The sequence below is a fragment of the Cyprinodon tularosa genome, unplaced genomic scaffold (genome assembly GCF_016077235.1).
Source record: "Cyprinodon tularosa strain WSP-4 unplaced genomic scaffold, ASM1607723v1 ctg238, whole genome shotgun sequence".
NCBI classification, from domain to species: domain Eukaryota; kingdom Metazoa; phylum Chordata; class Actinopteri; order Cyprinodontiformes; family Cyprinodontidae; genus Cyprinodon; species Cyprinodon tularosa.
The window spans coordinates 729,228-752,122 of record NW_024038890.1 but is presented as its reverse complement, the minus strand read 5'-3'; the positions used below and the strand labels follow the sequence as shown (position 1 = coordinate 752,122).

Genomic DNA, 22,895 nt, shown 5'->3' with positions numbered 1-22,895 from the left:
ACCTGTTTACATCCTGAAACAAGTCTTCCTGAGAGGCCTCTGCACTGAACACTTTATCAAACTGAAACTCTCTGGGCCCACGGGGAGTTTCCACGGAAACAGAGTAATCATCTAATTTATCCACCACAATGGCCCCACCCTGTGTGGCTTCACTGCGGTACACTGGACGGATTCGACAGAACACCCTGATTTTACCTGGTCGGGATCAAACAGAAGTATAGATAGAGAAATAGAATCAATTTAATTTTTTTATTTTTATTGCTGAGTCAAAACCGATGTCAAGTGGATAATATTTGTGTACCTTTCATTTCTTCCACCATGTTGTAATATTTTTTCCTCATTGCCCTTTCTGTTGTGTAATTCTCAATCACTTTCTTTTTCTCTTCCTTTTCTCGCTTCAACTAAAACACAATGAAAAAGCTCATGGAAATCTGGGGAGGTTGATGATGAAATGTGCATTTAAAAAACTCTTACTTTAAATAGTTAGGATACATTTCCAGCATTACTTCAGTAAGCAGTAGCCTGTAGGGTCTACTTTAAAAGCCCATCCGTAAAATAGTAAATAAGTACTTAGAGACAGCCTAAAAAGAAAATCTTATAGCCTTAAATTTAACCCAACCATTAAGCCCCAAAACTAAACATTTAATTCTGAAGAATAAGATTTTCCTTTTAAACTTTATTTGTTTTTATTTTATTTTAAACTTTACCACCATGTTTTGAATTAGTGTGCTGTTGTTGCCACACATTAAAAATGATTCTATTCTATTTGATAACCCTGCAAGGATTAAGGAGGTATAAATGGGTGGATTTGGAGCAAAATGCTTAGTATCTGTTTTTTGTAGCATTCAATCTGTTGTAATTTAAAAGCATAAAAGAAACCCATCCACATAAAGCCCATAACAGTCTCTAGTCTAGAGGCCCATAACTGCGTAATCTACATACAGTTCTGGAAATGAGGACTTATGTCATTGTGGGGTTTTTAAATAAACACCTACCTGATCCTGCAGCAGGAGAAGTTGATGGCCAACAACTTTTATGGACCTTTGTGAGGTTGAAAGTGTCTCTTGTCCCACAAGGTCCTCCAGTTCAGACATTTCACAATCTGAGCAGCGAGGACATTTCAAACTTAAATAAAAGGTTTGCACAATTTCTCAGAGAAGAAATTTAAAATTGATGATTTGCTGTGTTTGTAAGAATAATGTAATCACAATTTTAGAATTAAACTTAAGATGCTAGTTCAATAGAGGATTGGTTTCATTCATTGTCTGTTTTCTACTGATAGTTGATGTGTTTAAATTGGTTGGCTCGTTTACAAGAAACAGCGGATGGGAAATTTATTTTTTTTTACAAATACTTGCTGCGGACCCATAATTTGGAAACATGAATCAAAGTCTATCAAAGTTAATTTGCAAATTGATACACCTCTTTTCTTAGTCAAACTCTGGTAGATTATATGATCAGTGTTTTGACCATTAAGGCTATTTTAAATGTATGTACATCCCGTGGATCTTAGATTTGAACTCACCATTCAAAACAGGGCTTTCTCCAGTTCTGAGGCAATCCAAAGCAATTTGACAGACCTCACACTCCCTCACTGCCTCTTGAAGAAAAGACAAACTTGACCCATCTGATCTGCAAGGTAAAGGAAAACAAAAAACTGCATTTCTGATCATTTTGCTCACTGAAAGTATGTATTCAATGATTTCAGCATATGGAAAGCCATGTTAGCTTTATGCACACTATCAATGATCTCTAACCCCTCTTGATTGGAGGGCCTTTCTTTATCATTGCTGTCTTCTTTAGTGCTTTGACGGTGCAGACGCAGTTTTTCCCGGGCTTCAGCCAGAGCGACCTGATTGTCTTCAATCATTTGGTCCAAAAGAGCTCTTGACTCAGCCACTGCACTAGTGATTTCATGGGCCTTGAGGAAAATGTTTTTTTTTAAGTATCAAGACAGTAATTATGAAGTTGAACATTTGAGCAATAGCTTGATGACAGTTTTTCTGCACATTGTTGAAATAACACCTTGGTTATGACAATGGGGAGCAGGATGCTGCAGTGTGGCTGTGGGATAGGAGGGATGGGGCTCCTCTCTGCTTCCAGCAACTCAGTGATCTCCCTTTCCTTCTGATACAGGCTCTCCTTAAGCTCCTCCAACCGGGCATTAGCTCCCTCCAGTGGCTGATCAGAGACAGCGCATGTCTGAGCACAGATGGAGAGTGGCAATAACTCACTCTAGGATTCAGATCACAATTAGACAAACTATCCAAAATAAATAACTTAAATATAAAATTTAAATGATTATCTAATTTAATAGCTAAATAAGCAATCGCTAGGCCACATGAAAACCTTCATTGAGTTTTTTTTTAAACCACATTTGTGATGGCTGGACCGAGGTATTCCACTTAAAGTATTTTTTTTTTTAATCTCTCATATGAAGAATAAAACTTATGCGTTGAAATAATAAAATAATCTTGTCATTCCGCTGATGATCCAACCCACCATAGTTTGTTCTTTGTTAACTGACCCTTGCTCCTCCTCTGCTGATTCATGTGGCTCCTGTGATGATGAAACTGTCAACATTTCTTGAACTTGCCCAATTTCTTGTCTGGCCATCTGCAGCTCATGCAATGCTGTTTAAATTAGCATGCAGACAATTGAAAAAAGATGCAAGTTTAGCATTATTTTTGTTTTGTAAGTCTCTAAATGCTGCTTTACTCACTGGAGGCCTGGTGGCAGTGCATGATATCCAGCCTGCTGGAGAACAGCTCCAGCATCTTGCTCTGAAAGCAATTGTAAATTTTAGTTGATTTCTGCTCTTCTCCAATATTACCACTAGAGTGTGCTGTGGTTTAAAAGTTTTAAAGCCTGCCTTTTCTTCCTGCCATTGTAGGGCCTCTTCTTTCCATCTTCTCCTCTCTGCTCTCTGCTCCACCAGCAGCTGCTCATTCTGAGCAGTCAGCTCCTGTAGCACACAATGTGACTCAGACTGTTTGCTGTGTATACAGCACACTGGAGTTATATCCTCTACTTTTCAGCCACGTGTGCACAGAAATAATGATTAGTGATTTTAAATGTTTGCTTTAGAAACACAAAAAGGAAAGGCTGCAAGAGTAAAAGGAAGGTTTGAAAACTTATGACTGACTGTGACTTTCTTCTCCCAGTCGGCTTTCTTCTTTTCCACATTGTTACGATAGACCTCCAAGAATCTCCTCAGGGTATTCAGTTTGTTCTGATAGTGAAATGTGACTTTTTGCTTGATCCATTCCTGCTAACACATGCAGAACTTCATTGGTGATTAAGTTTAATTTTACAGATAAATGCTACTTTCTACTTTTTTCACCTGTGATTCCTGAGTTTTGGTCTGGAAATTCGCCTCTAGTTCCTGTACTGTTTGCAGATGCCTTTTCTTCATTACTTTCATGTCCTCAACAATCTGTTTGTGCACAATATGTTGCAAGTAAGCCCAAATATACAAAACTTCATCTTTGACCGCCTGTCTTCAAGGTAGCGTCTTGAGGGCAACCATGTGAGTGTGAGTAAGAAAAAAACACAGCACATCTGACTGTAGCTTCATTGTTTTTACCCATGTGCTCACAGTTGAACAACTGCACAAAGACGTCATGATGTTTGCCTGACTTTCAGCAATGAATCCTTTAAGGAGATGCAAATGAAATTTTTTTTTTTGGTATGTGTTCATTTTAATTTGCGTTAGTTATAGTTAGTCTTGTAGATATGTATGCTCCTTTTTTTTTTTTTTTACATTATGTTGTTTAAATCCTGAACATTAATGTATTTGTTGGATTTTTTTCTCATAGCCAAATAAAGAATAGTTCAAAACTGTGCAGCAAAGGATGTTCATTTATTTCTTATATATATATATATATATATATATATATATATATATATATATATATATATATATATATATATATATATATATATATATATATATATATATATATATATATATATATATATATATATATATATATATATAAAACTAAAGATAGGGCCAAATTTACTTTATGGCCCCTGGGTAAGAAAATCGAGCCACCTTCATCTGCAGTTAAAAGTCTTTAATTGTAGCCTTCTTTTAAGTTTGCTAATTCAAAAACAGGAATTTTCCCATCCTTTTTTGCAAAACGACCCAAGTCGTTTGCAGTGGCGCCAAAGTCCCTGACGTGTTTAAACTTGGGACATAGTTCTAAGAATTAATCCAACACTAAACCACTGATTTGTGTTTAAGCACAATTTGTTCAGTGTTATTAAAAATTATAATCTGTACTGTTATAGCAGAGATTTATTTTTTCTCAATACCAGTACACTGTTATTAAGGTGAACTTTACAGACAGCTGATTTAATGTTGTGGTATTAGACAAAACAGAGCTTAAGACAAAGGCTCCCATTTTTATATATTTTATAAAATATTGGGAAAAAAATGCTTTTCCACTATAATTTGGTTCTTGGAGTTAATCTATTACATAAAATCATATGAATACCCACTTATGGATGTAAGAAATAAAAAAGCTCAGCCTGTATGAAAGCTCTACTTGTTTTTCCTGCACTGCTACTTTACCTGAGCGATGCAGAGCTCTGCCGACTCATAGGGGATGTCAATCTTGAGGTGCTGTGAGCTCTCAGCTTCTCTGGCATCACTGCTAAATCCCAGCTGGGATTCTGATGACCCTGCATAAAAGTAAATAGGGAAGATTTAAGCAACCCCCTCAAATTTTTGTCCAAAATCAACCACTCATCAGCCATCTATGGTGTCTTGGTCCTCAAATTTTACAGTACTTATACTCTGCTTCAGTTTTCATTCGGTCCAAATCCAGTAAATTAAATTTCAAAGAAAGAACATTTTCTGTCTCTTTAGCTCTGAACAGTTGAAAAATAGGATTTCATATCATAGCAATATGTTAGAAGTAGGCCAATATGGGCAAATTTATCATTTGTGTCCCTTGATTTTTTTAATCTTTGATGAAAATAAAAAATGTTGATTTTTTTTCATGTAAATTACTTTTATTGAAAGCATATATCTAAAATAGTTCCTCAAACCCTCCTTCACTGATACCCACACCTCATATTATTATTTTTCTATACACCTGCGATGACGTCTCGTCCGTTTCGTTTCCTCCTGTCTGCACCAATCCAGCGTCTAAACGCAGCCCACCTCCTCGTCCATACATTTTTGTGATGATAAATGTCTTGTGCAGGACAGGGCGGGGGTTGTTGCAACAAACACAAAGAGTTGAGGGACAAAAAGACAGAGAAGATATCATAGTGCATCAACAGGAATAGGCTATATATCTATATGGTGAAACATGATGGTGGCAGAATCATGCTGTGGTTCATCTTTCAGCAGGAAACAAACTTTAAAACTGCAGCCAGATTGGTAATACAACTGGGGTCAAGCTTATTAAATACATCATAAAGTCTGGGGCTGGTTGCTGGCATATAAATTTAACATTTGACTTCATCATTACTGCAACGGTATTATGACTTTAAACCCCTTTATTTTGCAGTTTTAGCCACTTTGTACCCTTTAATAGGACACATGCCTTTACTTTATGACATGATAGACAATTTTTGCTCTTGAAGGCTGGATAGATAGCTTTGATAGGCTGGATAACATGTGGTTTAGAGCAAGGCCCATTCATGCATTACATTGGTTCAATCAAAGGTCAGACCTAAATCTCACAGAGAACCGAAGGCAAGACATCAAAATTATTATTCACAGAAAAGTCCATCCAGACTGAATGACCTTAAAATATGTCGCCAAGAATAATCTGTAAAAAAATGTAGCTTGTTGATTTGCAAAGCACTTTAACAGTGTTTGATCCAAAATGTGCTTTAACATTTTTCCAGACTTTTTTTTTCCAATAGTATCAGCCTGTATACTATTTGCAATAACTGATAGCATATTATGTCTTTTGTTAATTTTCTGACTATTTTGTGTCTATTTTAACATAATATATTAATAGTAAACAGAATTTGACTACATCATTTATTAACTATTGAGCGAATTTTGTTCCATTATTGTTGCAAACAAAGAACATGTATGTAAATGTAAATTTAAAAAACAACAACAATAATAATGCAATCAAGAAAGGAAACCTTGAAAAACCTATAATTAAAAGAAGGTTGTGGGAGTAACATCCGGTTTTCTCAAATTTTCTCTTCTATTTTTTTTAAACATTTATTTTTATTTTTTTTATTATTTTTCAAATTGAATTTCGCTTCAATTTTCATGGTCAAGTTTCCTACAGAGTGACAAATGAAGACACATTTTTATTGGCCTGCATGGCAATAGCAATAACATTTGTACAGTCAAGAGTAAATGTTTGTATTGCATTTGAAGTAAAGATGCATGTGAAAAGCAGTTTAAAAAAAGAATGCAAATGATAAGACTTAATCTTAAAAAGGGAAATCTGAAAAAAAATTAACTGAAAAAAAAAATAAAAGAAGGAAAATTTAACTTAGAATACAGCAAAGTTCCTTCTGAAAAAAAAAAATCAACAGAAAAAAAATAAAAAAAGGAAAATTAAACTTAGAATACAGCAAAGTTCCTTCTGAAAAAAAAGCTTGTTTTTGTTTTTTAAAGTTTCATATCTTGATTGCATTGTTTTCAGATTTCCATTTACAAAACTTGTTTTTTGCAACAATAATAAAATACAGTAATGATCAACTTGAATCATCTGTCTTTAAAACAGGATCAGATCAATTCTTTATCTTTGTATATATGATTTGGAAGTTTTCTTTTGAATATTGCCTTGAGATGTTTTTTGTGAATCAGAAATAAAATAAGCTGAACTTTAGTGGACCACAGAACAGTTTAAGCAAAGTTAAATAAAATAAAATACAAATACAAAATGACAAACATTTCTGTTGGGTAATGTCTCCCACCCCATGCATGTTTTCTTGCTGAAATGGAGAGCTCCTTCAGTGACAGACTGCTGCACCCGAAATGCACCAGGGAACGTTATCACAGATCCTTCATCCCAGAAGCTGTAATACTTTATAACTAATCTCTGTTCCCAACAATCTTAAGTTGTTTTATCAATTCTTATTTTTGCACAGTTTCTGTCTTAGTTAAATAACATGGTTCTGTTCTTTTTTGCACATCTCTGGTGTTACTGATATTTCCCCCTAATCCATTACTGTTAAAATGGCCACAACTGTATATTGATTTTTTTATTCTCCAGATACAGAGTATTTATATAATAAAAACACTGAACTTTACAATACTTTAGTGTTTTATTTTCTTATTTGTTACTTTTATAAACTTTTTTAAGGTTCACCTTGTGTGACCGCATCTGCAATAACAGTTTGCTGCTGCTGTAGCACCCCAATTTCCCCATTGTGGGACAATAAAGGGATCTATTCTATTCTATTGTATTCTATTCTGACTAGCATTGTGTGTGAAAACATATTTTTGTGAAAATAAATTAGTTTAACCAATTATGAACATGAACACTTCTCTTTTTTTTAGGAAAAATTCAGAGACAAATATCCAATAATGTGGCGATGAATTGAACCTTGCCATTAGACTTCCAGTCATACATAAGCCCTGGTAAAGGACTTTTTGCCCTTATTTCCTGGTTATTACCTCCGTTTTACAAGCTAACTGAAGTTATTATGATACATTTATTTAGTGTTTTAGTACTGCAAAGCAACCTCTACTTTATGGTTGCATTGTCTTGTGAAACATTTATAGTCGTTTTATTAGTTCAATCTGAGAAAAAGAATAAACACATACATTTCAAGATGATCACATTTTATTTGAGATTAATTGTACAGTTTCATAATAACAGTGTGTTATAGTGTGTGCAGTTAAAACGTGATTTACATTTCTCATAATGGTACACAGAAAAGAGCAGTATTTAATTTTCATATCAACAAAAATGTTAGTTGCCGTTTATGTTTTTTGCTTAAATTTAAAACACTGAATATCTCCACCAAGTAGCATACTTTGAGTCTTTCATCACTCTCTATCTCACATTCCCATCCCATCCCCTCTTTGTTTTCTGGTACAGGAATCAAGGCGTGTCGTCATGCAGTTACTTTCTTCTCAGAAACACCTTTCAGTAGAAAAACAGAAATCATGTCAGGAATCTGAGAGAAAGATCATATAATGTGGAAATGCAGCTGAGACCTTAGCTCCAGAGCAGACAGAAGGTGAACCCCAAAGACTGAAACTAGAGCAAAGCTGAATGAGATCAAAAGTCTGACCTGGTATGTTGTTTCTGTACTGCTGCAACTGGGAAGTGCAAAAGCTTGGACCCGGCCTCTCTTCCTTTAACTCAGCTACACTGCCAGGTAGGTTTTTCAAGCCCTGATCTTCTGCTGGGATATGACTAGCCTGAGTGGGCAGCACAGGCTCCTCAGTTGACTTGATGGTTGTTTCCCAGGCAACTGAGACAGAAAACAACATTCAGATGATCCAACTGGATAAAGTGATTACAGGTTATAACCATAGAGCCTGTTTGGGAAGAAGACATACAAAATATTATATCTGTTTTAACAAAATATACATATATGATTATATATATGTATACATAAATATACATATATGATTATATATATCTATATCTATATCTATATATATATATATATATATATATATATATATATATATATATATATATATATATATATATATATATATATATATATATATATATATATATATATATATATGTCCTTTTGTCCTTTTTTTCTTAGAGTTCCTCTTAATTTAAATATTAAAACACAGTTCTTCAGTGGTGTGTTAGTGCGCTCTTATCATTATCTTCACATTCCAGTCATAATTCAACGGGTTCAAGTGCAGACTAAGGCTGACTCCTTCACATACAATGTATTTTTTCACTACTTTTTTTCTTAGAACTTTTCTTCATAGTCAGAACATTTAAGAAAACCTTACCTCGCCATGTGTAACCTCGTACAGTATATGCTATTGAATAGCTACTGCAAAATGTCCCATTTAAACTGTAAAAGAATTATTTATCAGTATTACTTTTTCAGGATTCTTTTTTCAATTATTTTAAGTAAAAATACAGAGAAATCATTCAAGATGCTAAAGAAGTGCTCATGTCAGGTTTAACTTTTTTAAACAGATCATTTAACACTATAGTATTTGCAGAATGGAGAACTTAAACGTGCTGCTGCTAATTAATAATGAGTTTGAAAGTGATAAAATGATTCTGCGTCAACCCCAAACAAGTACTGACAAAAAATAAAAAAAAAATAAAAAATGTAATCCATGTTTACAATAAATACCTCACTTCTTGTGAAAGTAGAGAAAATTGTCAGAAATTAAAATCTCTAAGAAGCTGGTATGTTTTCAGTTTTATCATCAAAAGAATATTAAAAACTAACTCCTGTGAATTCCTTAGTATTTGTTTAAAATGTGTTTGAATTTCTAAGAGTTATGTTGATATGTAATAAACGTAACTCCTCAGATGTTTTCTCTGATTTTGAACAGCCCTTTGCCCTCAAAATACTAGATTTCATCGGAGTCATTTTAATGTTGATTTTACATAGGTGATATGTTAATAATTAGTTAATTAAGGACATGAAAGAAACAAAATGACACCAATGACACATTTTCACAGTTTTTACATTGCATCCACAGAATTTCCTTTTTTTTATATATATATGAGATAAACCAAAGCATGTAAATCTCAAGGTATTGTAAGAAAATCAATGAGTTTATTTTAAACAGATACATTGCTGTTTTGAAAGGAAATGTCCCTTTAGGGTCATGTGTGTCCTCTGCCACATTAGGTAGTGCAAGTTTCTGGAGTAAAGGATCTTGTTTAGGGACCTTTGACATCTAAAGGTACCGTAGCTGGTAAACAGTATTCCATCAGATCACTGATACCTGGTCTGGTTATTAATGCACACAACAATATTTTTTATTTTATTTTACTCAACATAATGGAAGTTGTTTGAAAAACCTTTAAAAGTAGGTCAAACAAATAAAAGCAAATCTAATACCTCCCTGTATCTTATTAACATGGATTTCATTTATGATCACTAAAAACTGGAGGATGCATTAAAACATTCAATTAGCGCCATAAAAAAACACATCTGCATCAGCTTGTGGTACATCTGGGGCAAAGTCTGATGCCAAATGTGCCTATATTATTCATACATTTGCAGGTGCTACACTTTCAATCTGCTTCTGAAGGATCAGAATGATTAACTCCTAAAGTTTCCAGCAACCACTTTACTATGTTTCTTTTTCTGAATAGCTAAGTGATTTAGAGATGGACTACCTAAGCATATAAAATAAGTAATATGCACTCTAATCTGTCTACTTACAAACTCATATTTAAAATATGGGATGATACATGACTTTGGAGAATATATATGTATTTTTAAAAATCACGTTTTACTTCGCAGATGAACGTCAGGAAATTGTGTTATGCTTAACACTTACTTTGCTTCCCAGCCGGTGCCACTGAGTGATGCCTCCCTACTTTCTTTCCCAAGAAGGTCAGTGAATAAGATCCTCTGGCAGTCTCAGATGTGTTCATATACATTATGGTTGCTGGTATTCACCACTTTTCTTATGTTCTATCAATATGCTACCGCATTAGGAGCTGGATAAGTCCACAATCTACAGGGAAAAGCAAGTTAGAATCCTTTTAGAGCCGAGATAGATGAAAAAATGTTACCTAATATGCAATCAAATACGTCCGAATATTTCTGTCCACATTATGAAACCTTGTTGAATCCTTTAAATATGAGCAGATGTCTCAAAGCTGACACAACCTGCTCACTCAGAAAGTCTAATCTGCCTCAAAGGCTTTTTCAGTTATTATAAAAGAAAGCCAGGAAAACTGACAATCTCAAATATTTCTTTTAACATTGGCATTTTTAATGATATTTTCTGAATCACTGAGTAGGAAAAGGCTGTTGCAGCTATCTTACAGAACATAGTATCTACAGAATAATGATGTTTCCTCTAATATAAGATAGTAGACAGTAGTAGATAGTAGTTGGATTGTTACAATAAAAAAGGTTTGAAGGATTACCTGGTTTGTGAAGCTGTGCCGTTTGTCAGAGTAACTCAGGTAAGTTTGGGTGCTGCTAAGCTACAGGAAGAAAAGGCCAAGTTGATCCTGATCTCTCAGGGGAACCGAACTCTCAACAGTCTTTAAATATTAAACCTGCTGTGATGGAGTTTCACCAGCTTCCACTCATATACTGTAGGTAAAACGATGCCCTAAAAGTCCTCAAGTTTCCTCTGTGTACCATCCGTATTGAAACTGGATGCTTTGTTGCCACTCAGAGATATCTATTTTTAATACCATCACTTACTTTGGTTTATGTCTGCTTTATTTTGATTAGTTTCCCTGGAAATGAGACTCTTCCCTCAGTTCTTAGGGCTAAATCCAGGCATTTAGATGAACTGACTAATTGTCTTTCTTGCAATGAAGAAGAGGATATGAATATATTTTCTACAGTGATATTTCTCCTAAAGATGTAATTCAGGAAGATAACTGTGCCCACTGTTCCTGTATCATCTGCCGTACGTTACTCCCTCCCCGACTGTTGATGTTGGCTGAGCTCCTCTGAGAGGACTTCCTTTATTTTGCTGACTTGACCTCATTTGTAGCATTTGGATCACAGCTGGAGCATCTGTTTAACACACTTTACTTAACAAAAAATCCAACATTAATGCCATTTTAATGAAAATACAGCTTTGTGTACTTTTGACTCTTTTTTTTTTTTTTTATCCAACCCTGCTCTGGCCATATTTTAGTCTGATCGGTTACCTCTACAAATAATGCAATTTAAACTACTGGAGCACAGAGTGGTTTATAATCACACAGGTAGAGATGACGAAATTTTAATCATTTATCATCAATATGACATCTGGCTGTGCTGAAATGATGTCGTCAAACAAATGCATCAGTATCCTGGCTGTTATTCATCTCTCTGTCACAGCCCCCTGTTCAGGCATGTATAAGGCCTTGGCTCCACTGACGTGATTATTTACCACACCTTAGAGTCAGTTATTACTCCACCACACCAAAACCACACATCTTTGAAGAAACCCAGAGGTCTATGTTTCTCCCTACGGGTCATGTAGCAATGGTTAATGTACCTAAAATAATTTACAATAGTTTATCATGAGAGAAAAAGTATATTTAATGATCACTTTGACCAGTTAAGTAACTGTCCTTTTTTAATCACAAATTAAATGCGATTGACCAAACTGTTTAAAAATCTTCCATAAGGATAGCTACACCCACAGCTGATTATTCTCAATCTTGTATAAACTAAACACTAAATATCATATCCTGCTTTATTACAGAAATTAGGCAAAAGCTGTAGAAAAACAAACAAACATCATGCTAAAGGAATTCCAGAAGAGATGAAAAGGTCATTCACGCCAATTAGTTGAGAAAGACTGGTGATAAATATATTGATCACCACTGTTTCGTGATTGTGGAGTCCCAAAGTCTTAGAAATCTCTTTGTAACTCTTTGCAGACTGATTCAGGCACGATCTAAGGTATTTAATAGTTTAGATGGTGGCAGAATGTGTTAGTTATAGAGGGTTTGAAGCCTACGTCATGTTGTGAACTTTTTTTCCCCCTTCTTTTTCCATTGTACCGTATATATATATATGTGTTCATTTTACTGCACGACACTTTGGAAAGCCCTCTGGTTAAAAATAAATCAAATATGAATTAAGTGGATTTGATTGGTTTGGATTCTTTTTAATTTTTTGATTCTGGTTTCCACAGAGGAACAGGTTTGTTTTAGATGTTTTTCTTTTACTAGTTGCAAATAATTGTTCTCAGCATTTAAAACAATTATGCATTAAATGCCTAAATCCAGCACATCAACCCAATTTAGCTAAAAATAGAAAAAACAGATTATTCTGTATTAAATAACAACAGTTAGACAAGTAATTTTAATCCTAATATTTAGTATATGTACAGATCACAGCAGACGGCTAAAAGGAAACACAACATCCTAAAACAGATTGTTAATTCAACCAAGAATTGGGCGAATTTGACCAATCTGGTTGGTAGTTGTGTGTCCAACCAATCTTTTGGTTAAAACAACCAATACAATTGTTAAGTGTTTTTGACCAACATACCGTAATTGTAAAAGGGCAAATCATTACAAGGGGCTGTATTGAGGGAAGTGGCAGCCTAGTTGTCAGGGAACAGAGCATGGAAAGCTGAGGTTCTAAGTTCAAGCCCCACTCCCACAGTCTCCACTCTGGGTCACTGAGCAAAACCCTTAACCCCACACTGCTCCCTGGGGGCCGCACAATGGCAGCTCACAGCTCCACAAGGGGATAGGTTATATGCAGCGTTAAATTTCTCCAATGTGAGATCAATTAAGTTCAATTATTAGTAGTGATAATTATTATTATTAGTAATAATAATAATTATTATTACAAATTGGTGACTTGACCAAAATATTGGTTAATCAGTGTAATGAAATGGGGGGATGGCTGCTTAGTCGTTAGGGCATAGAGTGTTTAAATCCAGAGGTTCTGAGTTTGAGTCCCACTTCCACAGAATGCCACTCTGGGTCTCTGAGCAAAGACCCTTAACAGCATACTGCTCCCTGGGGGCCGCACAATGGCAGCCCACTGGTCCCCAAGGGGATGGGTTAAATGCAGAGAGTTCATTTTGTTAGTCTGTACTGGTGACAGTGTAATAGGAATAAAAGCTGGAAGAAAAGAAAAGACGAAATTTTAAGGGCAGGGCATCTTGATGTTTACTAATAATACTAAAGTTACAACCAAGGTTAAATGTACATAATTCTCTAAGTCCAAAAACTTTTACCCACTACAGTTGATTACAGCCAAACAGTCAGAGTAGTAGAGCATCAGTTACCATGGTTATTGGTTGTTTGGTTAACCTATTACATTAAATAGATTGGCTGTTTTTCTAACCGATCCATTCTTAGAGTGCAAGCCATCAAACAGGTCAAACATATCCCCTGAAGGCAAACTAGCCACCTAAGTCCCAGATGCTCCATATCCCTGTGATTTTCCAGGGGATCACATTTTTATGAAGGATCAGGACCAGGCTCTTGCTCCGCACATGTCTCTCAAAAAGCTGCGTGTCTTTCTAAAATCCTTTTATAAACATTCTGCAAACAGTGCGCCCAGATTTCTGCGCACCAAAATCCTTCCGTGCGTAAAAATGAACGGAGCCATGTTGCGCTCTGCTGCGCAGGGCGGATTTTCAGTCCAATCACAGCATTTGGAGGCTGGACTCTCCATTAGGTGGGGTTTGCCCGAGCATAAATACTCTCCTTCTGGCCATACAACGCCCCTACAACCACAGAGAGAGAAACTTCCCCCTCTGACACCTCTCGGTAAGTTTCCATTTTCATCAAAAACTTAAACCTACACTCCAGTTCTTAGTTTCTGACTTTAGTTGTGTTTGTTTTAACTGTAAATCTGTCAGATTGAAGTCATTGTGCTGCACATTAGGAGGGTGTGGCTGATATAACGGAGATATTACAAGCTTTTGCTTAATGCAAATAAATGTTTATTTTCTTACTGTTCTACTTTTCATCCAATATCATTTCACAATCGCTGTGAAAGCACATGAGGCAGATGACAAAGTCTGCAAAACTCAGTGTTCATATCAGGCTGGGTGTGGGTGTGGCTGAGCGCTCAGCACATTGTTGTAATTACAGAGTAAAACCTCTTGTAAATCTCTACAGAGGGTTTGCTTGTGCAGCATATATGGGAGGGGAGACAATTTTGTCCTCTAACTCCAAGTTTAATAAATAGATTCAAGCTGTGATCTGTTCTTTAAACTCATTTCACAGGTTTAATATTTCTCATTCAGAGAACTGATATGATCTTCTTTCCTCAGACAGACAGAACCAACTCTTCCAACATGTCTTTCATCCAAGCCTTCTTGCAGCAGACAGTCTATCTGGGTTTGCCCGATGAGTCAGTGAGTAACTGCAACACTTTTTTTGGTTGCTAAGGTCAACAACTCTGTTTTTTTTCCTTTTTTTCTCCTTCCCCTGTGGTATGCTGTGGTGGAAAAAATGATCAGGCATAGAGAGGGGTTAGAGAAAAAAAAAAGCTTCACAATATGTTAAAGAAACTAAATGGTTGGGTTTAAAGGAGGAAGGAAGGGGTGGTAAACTAAACAGAGATAACAGAGAAAACTAAGAGAAACATAAAAGAGATCTGGACCTTAAAGAGTTGAGTGAAATAAGACTGATGGCTGAACTTCTGGTGTGACTCAGGGAAGCAGGAATTTGTGCCCCTCCCTTTATAAACTTTCCAAACACAAAAAGCACTTCTCCTTTCTAGGACTGGTTAAAGATGAATTAGGGAGAAAGGAGATTATCTTAGTCTTGCATCTTTTCTGTCCCGTTTAGTGTTGCTCTGATCACCATTATGGGTTTCAAAAACTCAGGGGGAAAAAATTTAATAAAAAACATAAAAACTGTTGCAGTGCCCTTTTCTGTAAGTTCTTTAAACTGAGGATGTAATAGACAAGGCAAGGCATGTTTTTCATTTATCACATTCCAGTTCTAAGATATGCGAACAGATGAGAACTACATGAGGACAAAAAATAGAAAAAGAAAAGTGCATTAAGAGTTGTGATTGGTTTTGGAATTTGAGCACCTAAGGCATAAAAAACCCTTTGCAATATAAATCATTTACTTTTTTAGCGACTAGTAAAATAAGACAACCGCCTCATATGTGTTTCTCTTTAGCTCCTGAAGAACGAGGGAACGGTCACCGCTGCAGCCAACTTCAACCCAGGAGCAGATGCTGGAGTCTTGGAAAAAGCCATTAAGACCAAAGGTAGATTTTGAGGAGCTTTTCGGGCCTGTGTTAACATGTTTTTGCTGCATGAAGCCTCTTTAGTTTTGAAGAAGTAAGGGCAGTAGAAACTACAGATGTGTTGAAATATTTAGCTTTCTGCTGGCTTTTAATTATATTTTTCTTATTATTTTTGATCTTAGGATGTAATATTAATGCTTTAATCTCTGATCTGAGTTGTTTTATCCTATTTGTTTTATTATGTTGATTGTAACCACCTTAATTCATATATACATATTAATTTTGGATTGATTGATAAACTTACCTGCTATATATCTCCAGCTTATTTTTTATCATTTATGATCATAGTGTTTTTTTTATTGCTCTTTTATACTTGTTTATAATTTAACCTGTGTAAAGTAACTTTTATAACAATTGTTTAACCAAAAAAGTCCTCTGTAAACAAAAAGTGATAAACTGGATGCTGTTTTCCTGAACTAAGGGAAATATCAGCACCATCTGCTGAATATAATGTATTATTACAACTTAAAATGACAATCTTTACCAAACACACTGCAGGCGTTGATGAGAACACCATCATTGAAATTCTTGTCAGAAGAAGCAATGACCAGAGGCAGCAGATCAAAGAGGCTTACCAACAGGCAACTGGGAAGGTAATGACAGCTGCTCTTATATATAAGTAACAGAAAGAAATATATATTTAATTCAATTCAGTTTATTTCTATAGCGCCAATTCACAACACATGTCATCTCAAGGCACTTTACAGTTCAACCAGATCATACAGTCAAATTGATTCAAAGTTTTCTATCTAAGGAAAACCAGTTGATTGCATCGACTTATTGACTCAAATACAATCCCTCACACTAAGCATGCTTGTAGCGACAGTGGAGAGGAAAAACTCCCTTTTAACAGGAAGAAACCTCCAGCAGAACCAGGTTCAGTGTGAGCGGCCATCTGCCGAGGCCGACTGGGGTTCAAGGAGACAGAAGCAGAGATACAAAAGGCAGCTGTAAAAGGCGGCCCCGTCCAGGAAACACACAGCCAGGCAGACGAGCTCCGAGCCAACTCCCATGTCAGAGGATAAAGAGAGCACATCCAGCCAGTCAGAGTTAGAGAAACAGGACTACACTGAAAAACAGGCCGATCTCCAGCATCTATAAACAAAGGTGTTGATTGCAGCAGCACAGCTGATTTTTCTCTCCAGGATGGAGTCACAGCCAAACAGGAACAGACGAGGCAAAGCTACTATGAGAAAAAGCAGAGAGAGAATGACATAATATGTAAAAGTTTATTTTGTGTTCATAGAAAACATCCCTCTTTTTTTTAGCCTCTGGAAGCAGAACTGAAAAAGGCTCTTAAAGGAGACCTGGAGGAAGTGGTGCTGGCTCTGCTGAAAACACCAGCCCAGTATGACGCTCAGCAGCTGAAACTGGCAATGAAGGTTGGTCAAACACTTGGATATTACTATAGATTGAACGGATTTAGCTGACAGGACGGGATTCATTAACAAACAAATAAACAAGCTGAATCTAAATGAGTTAGTCTATGTGTTTGTATTGATGGTTCTTATTAAAGGTCCCTGTTCCTGACAGAAATAGACTTCTCTCAATTACCACAAATATTATGATCGATACAACAGTTAAACAGTTAAATTAGAAATAAAAGATAAACAACACATCTGTGATTAACCCAGTTAGCAAGACTTGTTTAATTCACATAAAAAATACAGACCATTCGGCTTTTCAAAATGTTATTAATTGAAGCTCAGTTGACGTTGATTTTAATTTCTACTCAAAAGTTTCCTAATTCCTATATCCGAATACCACATTAATGGCACTCACTGAAAGTTAGGGATCTGATTGATTGTTGTTGGGGTGGTGCCTATCTCTGGCAGAGGTGAGAGGTGGGGTACACCCTGGACAGGTCACCAGTATGTTGCAGGTCAACACGGAGACACACAACCATGCACACAAACTCACACCAAAGGACTAATTAACCTAACAGCCATGTTTAATATTTAGTGTCCTGACAATTTATAAATTACTACAATGGACTTAACCTGGTTGAAATATCCTACAGGATCTATTTAAGATGACTGCTCCACAGTTAAGAAATGTAAATTAATATTCATGTGAGAAAAAAAAATAAAGACCTTTCTGACCAAATGTCATATTTCTGGTTGGAACTATACAGTCTCCTCCAGCAGCTTTTCTAGCAGTTTAATTTACAGCTGATATAGAAAAGCTTAAGGTTGAAAAGGATTTAAGAAAATATAGAAATTCTAAATTTTACAACCAGCAAAACACAAGAATATTTATTAAAATACTAAAACAAGACAAGTTCACATGCACCCCCCCACCCCCACACACACACACACATAAAAAACAAAAATATTTACGATAAAATGCATTTAATTCTATTTTCCTGTATTTATGATTTTACATGTTTATTTACTTTGAAGTCATTTCGAGGACATAACTGTTCATACATTTTAAATCCAGTTTAATAAAGTTTTTCTGTAGGTTGAAGCAGTAAGGCCATCTGACAGGTTTCTGTTCCTTTATTTTCAGTGTTTGATTATATTATTATCTTAAAGGTTTAACTGATGTTTGTTTAGCCTGACCAAGCTGTTATACAGTAGGATTAGTGTGAAAATGTAATTGTATGCGTAAATGACTGCGCTACTTTATGAGGTAAATAGACACAAACGGTTGCCAAATCTTTTAAAATTTTTCGTCAAACTTAATTTTGGAATTTAAAGTGAGGCTGAAAAGTTGAGTTTATTTACCTATTCTGCCTCTCTGCAACCAAATCTTACTGCTATAAATCTGGTGACATGAACTTTTTTATTTAATAAGAAATGCTCTGAGGCATTAAGTCTTTTCATAGTTTCATGTTAGATGTTTTTTTTCAAGCCAATGTGATATATTTCAAGATATTTTTTTCCTGCTCAGGTTTATTTTGCAGACACAAATAAGAGTGCAATATCTGTATGTATCTGACAGTTTCTCTCTCTGCAGCTGCTAGGTAAATCATTTACATATTAGCTAAAAAATGTAAGGCTCTGCAGTATCATGAAGATCAGTTAAAAATCCCTGAATTGGTATGAAATCAGAGTTGGGTTCCTGTCTATAAAATATTACAAAGATGAAAACAGGTGATTTATGACATAAGAATGTTTTCACAGTGACTCCAAATAGGTTTAAGGTTTGTAATGTTTGTAATTAACATAATGATTTAAAAATAAACTGGGAGAAAATCTATGTAAAGTAGATCTTTACTGTCATGCTTTAAAGTAATTATTCTAAAAATATTATCTAATTGAAAATATCAGAATTAAGCTTCAGCTAACTCTTACCCTATTAGAGAGAAACATTTATGTTTTTTTGTTTTTATATATAGCTTTTAACATCTGCTGGGCCGGGATGTAATATTTGCCATTGTTTTTTTTTTTTTTTATACCATATATCAAGTTAAAATTATATTTGGTATCAATCCCTGAAGGAAACTCACAGGTAAAACTCTTTTAAAGCTGCCAATGTGTTTCACAACACGTCTTTGGCAAATGCTTTGGCCTCAGCTCCCTCTGTGTTTCTTAAAAACATCCACATACTTCCAAGCATTCAGTCATTGTTTTCTTAATGGGAGGTGGTTTTTATGATAACCGGTATTTTCCACTGTTAATCTCTGCCCACACGTTCTTTTCTTAGGGTCTTGGAACAGATGAGGATACCCTGATTGAGATCCTCGCCTCCAGAACCAACATGCAGATCTTGGAAATAAAGAAGGTCTACAAGGAGGGTATGAGCCATTAAAGCTAAGCTAATTTCAGTATAGTTCAGGAAAAGCCTCTTGAGTTCTTTTGTCCTACAGTATAACTTGTTTTGACATCATTTCCTAGAATACAAGAAGGATCTGGAGGAGGATATCAGATCAGATACCAGTGGAGATTTCAGGGCTGCCCTCCTCGCTCTCTGCAAGGTGTGTCTTTCTTTCTTTATTTACCATTTTTACTCCATCTATTTCCTAATGTGTTTAGTCGGAGCTTCAGGACACTTAGATATGAAATAGCATAATATATTGCAAACAAGAGTTAATCTATTATATTTAAATGTACAGTTCAGATTCAATATACTTTATTTTATTTAAACAGTAGTACAATAGAAGATTACTTAGGCAAGCAAGTAGTAAAAATAAACGGTAATGCATTAAATTTGTAAGCACTCTTCAGCACATTAAAGATCACCAAACTAAAATGGAGCAAAGCATTAAATCATCAAACTGAAATTAAGAGAAAATAAAACAACTGTAAATGCACATAAAAAAAACAAACTTCAAAGAAACCTTAAGAAAAACCAATAAAATAAAAAATTGGAAATAAATTCTGCCCTTTGACATTATAGGTTTTTCTGTCACATAAACTATTCCCTTTATAAGAAATTGTATTTGTTTCCCTTTGTGCCCACAAGGGGGCGCCAGTGGCAAAATAATCAGTGGTCTCTTCTCGCCAAAAATTAAGGTCCCTCATATTAACGACATGACCCTAATGCCTAAAAAGAAGAAAATTCAGTCTTAAAATTGTTATTGACTTTTAGAGATGTTTATTTAAAACTATATGATTGTTATATTTGCAGTATAAGATATTTTATGTATCGCAGTTCTTATATCTTATGCTGTCTGAAAAGTATGTCATAAAAGTCATCCAAGAGAGACAAAAAATGTACTTTTTATCCAATCAATTGTAAACCCTGATGAAGAAGTTGAGTTTTGCAAAAACTCCATTTTAGAAACTTTCCTAGATTATATTTTATTTGACCCTGCACTGCAACATTCTCTGAATATTTTCTATCCTTTGAGTTGCATTTCCCTGTAGTTTGCTTTTTATGCTCATAGCGGAGTTAAATAAGTATAAAAATCTGAGGTATTTGTTTTAATAAAATCAAAAGAAAACTGACTTTTCTGTGCTGTTGCATCTCTTAGGCTGGCAGGACTGAAGGAGTCAGTGAGCAGCTGATTGACAGCGATGCCAGGACTCTGTATGAGGCTGGGGAGGGGAGGAAGGGCAAAGACTGCTCCGCCTTCATTGAAATCCTGACCACCAGGAGTGCCCCACATCTCCGCAAAGGTCAGCATACCGCCATGTTGAGTAAGACGCTTCACCCCTTTTAGAAAAAATTATAATTTTTTCATACTCATTTATTTTTGTCAGTGTTTGAAAGGTACTCAAAATACAGCAAAGTGGATGTGGCCAAAGCTATCGACCTGGAGATGAAGGGAGATATCGAAAACTGTCTCACAGCAATAGGTAAAGGCACATTCATATGCATTTTTTTATTTATTCCAAATAGGTCATTATTAGAACAACAATAATTAACCATGGACCTTTTTTTAAATTGCCACAGTGAAATGTGCTGGAAGCAGGCCGGCATTCTTTGCAGAAAAACTCTACTTGGCTATGAAGGTACAGTATATTCAACAGCTTCTTCCACATGCTCCTATAACATCAGACCCACTCTCTATTGGCCAACGAAGTCTTTTTCAAATTGTTTGATTTGTTTTTATCTTTATTCTCCCTTAGGGTAAAGGTACCCGCAAACACATCCTGACTCGCATCATGGTGAGCCGCTCTGAGATAGATATGAAACGGGTCAAGGATGAGTACAAGAAAAACTACGGCAAAACACTCTACCAGGACATCCTGGTGAGCAGAAATATTTCTATAATTAAAGAAATGTTGCAATCTCCTTTTTTTTAGGGACTCCCATATTTCTAACTTAACTGTTATTTTTTTCCTTATAGGATGACACAAAAGGAGACTATGAGAAGATCCTGCTTGCTCTCTGTGGAGGTGAAAACTAAAAGCTTGTCTGGGACCAAAGTGCAAAAAGCCAAAGATCTACCATAATGTTCAGCAGCTGTGGAAAATCAATTGTTATCTTTTGAAATATATGGCGTTGTGGAGGACTGGGAAGGGGTCTCTGCAACTGTCATGGCATTTAGTCATAAAAAAACAGATTTAAATGAAGTTGTCACTGCTTTAGCAAACATAAACCCCCTAAGTAGTTTTGTATTATGGCAGCATAGATAGCATATTGTGGACCATTGCTTTACATAGACTTAGCTTTGCATTGATTCCCAAAAGTCCATTGAACATAGTATTGCAGGTTGGCTGATGTATACAGGTTAATTTGTGCCAATCATCAGTTGTAGTAACATACTTGAAGGAACTTTAACATCTGAAAATGAAATGTTTTTATATTCAAAAGCAATGTGATGGAGTCCTGTTTCTATGTACATGCATGCATATCTTGACAACAAACTATGGCTGCAATGTATGATTAATTTTGTATATCAATTAACCACTTAACTATTCTGGACATAAATTAATTATGAATTGGATAGAAAAGTGGGCCTAATATGAGATTTTTTTAATAGAATTTGAACCAGGCTAAGATTAAACTGTGCCACTTGACTTGAGGGGTTTTTGACAGCATATTTGCAGACAAAGAAGGATTGTTATTTTTAAAACAAAATTAAGGGGCTGCATACACCAGTTAAAGATTATATGATTTTTAGTTGAAAATTATTTAAATAATTTCATTAATAATGATTAATTGGCTTAGATGTTGCAGGCCTTTAGGAAACCAATTAGCTATATAAACTGTTTTCTCACCCCTCGTGGGGTGGTATGTGTCATCCTCAAGCTCGGGTCCTCTACCAGAGGCCTGGGAGTTTGAGGGTTCTGCGCAGTATCTTAGCTGTTCCTAGGACTGCACTCTTCTGGACAGAGACCTCTGATGTTTTACCTGGAATCTGCTGTAGCCACTCTCCCAGTTTGGGGGTCACAGCCCCCAGTGCTCCAATTACCACTGGCACCACTGCTGCTCTTACTTTCCACATCTTTTCTGGCTCCTCCTTCAGTCCTTGGTATTTCTCAAGCTTCTCGTGTTCTTTCTTCTTGATGTTGCTGTCGCTTGGGATTGCAACATCTATCACTACTGCCTTCCTCTGCTGTTTGTCGATCAACACGATGTCTGGTTGGTTAGCCATCACCTGTTTGTCAGTCTGGATCTTGAAGTCCCATAGGATCTTA

At 35.6% G+C, this 22,895-nt stretch overlaps 2 protein-coding genes across 3 annotated transcripts in view; one reads left to right on the top strand and one right to left on the bottom strand.

Moving 5' to 3' along the window:
- The window catches only part of si:dkey-96l17.6 (kinesin-like protein KIN-14E), a 31,640-nt gene that overhangs the window by 3,999 nt on the left and 4,746 nt on the right, over positions 1-22,895 (bottom strand). The window contains exons 4-16 of the mRNA XM_038287252.1: positions 5,106-5,207; positions 4,580-4,689; positions 3,344-3,436; positions 3,146-3,268; positions 2,873-2,965; positions 2,723-2,783; positions 2,503-2,633; positions 2,026-2,202; positions 1,758-1,921; positions 1,526-1,632; positions 996-1,102; positions 302-401; positions 3-195 (exon numbers count right to left, since the gene is read on the bottom strand). Coding sequence (XP_038143180.1) covers positions 3-195; positions 302-401; positions 996-1,102; positions 1,526-1,632; positions 1,758-1,921; positions 2,026-2,202; positions 2,503-2,633; positions 2,723-2,783; positions 2,873-2,965; positions 3,146-3,268; positions 3,344-3,436; positions 4,580-4,689; positions 5,106-5,207 — 1,561 coding nt within the window. The remainder of the gene's footprint in view (positions 1-2; positions 196-301; positions 402-995; positions 1,103-1,525; positions 1,633-1,757; positions 1,922-2,025; positions 2,203-2,502; positions 2,634-2,722; positions 2,784-2,872; positions 2,966-3,145; positions 3,269-3,343; positions 3,437-4,579; positions 4,690-5,105; positions 5,208-22,895) is intronic.
- anxa1a (annexin A1a) lies at positions 14,171-22,071 on the top strand. Of its 2 annotated transcripts, none has more exons than XM_038287253.1 (12): positions 14,171-14,360; positions 14,874-14,953; positions 15,732-15,822; positions 16,360-16,454; positions 17,130-17,243; positions 19,513-19,603; positions 19,704-19,783; positions 20,783-20,927; positions 21,012-21,107; positions 21,205-21,263; positions 21,381-21,503; positions 21,602-22,071. In XM_038287253.1, the coding sequence occupies exons 1-12, from the start codon at positions 14,186-14,188 to the stop codon at positions 21,659-21,661; spliced, it is 1,209 nt and encodes a 402-aa protein (XP_038143181.1). In that variant the 5' UTR covers positions 14,171-14,185; the 3' UTR covers positions 21,662-22,071. The 2 variants fall into 2 exon arrangements, with proteins under 2 accessions (XP_038143181.1, XP_038143182.1); XM_038287254.1 differs by having other exon boundaries at positions 14,216-14,360; positions 14,870-14,953.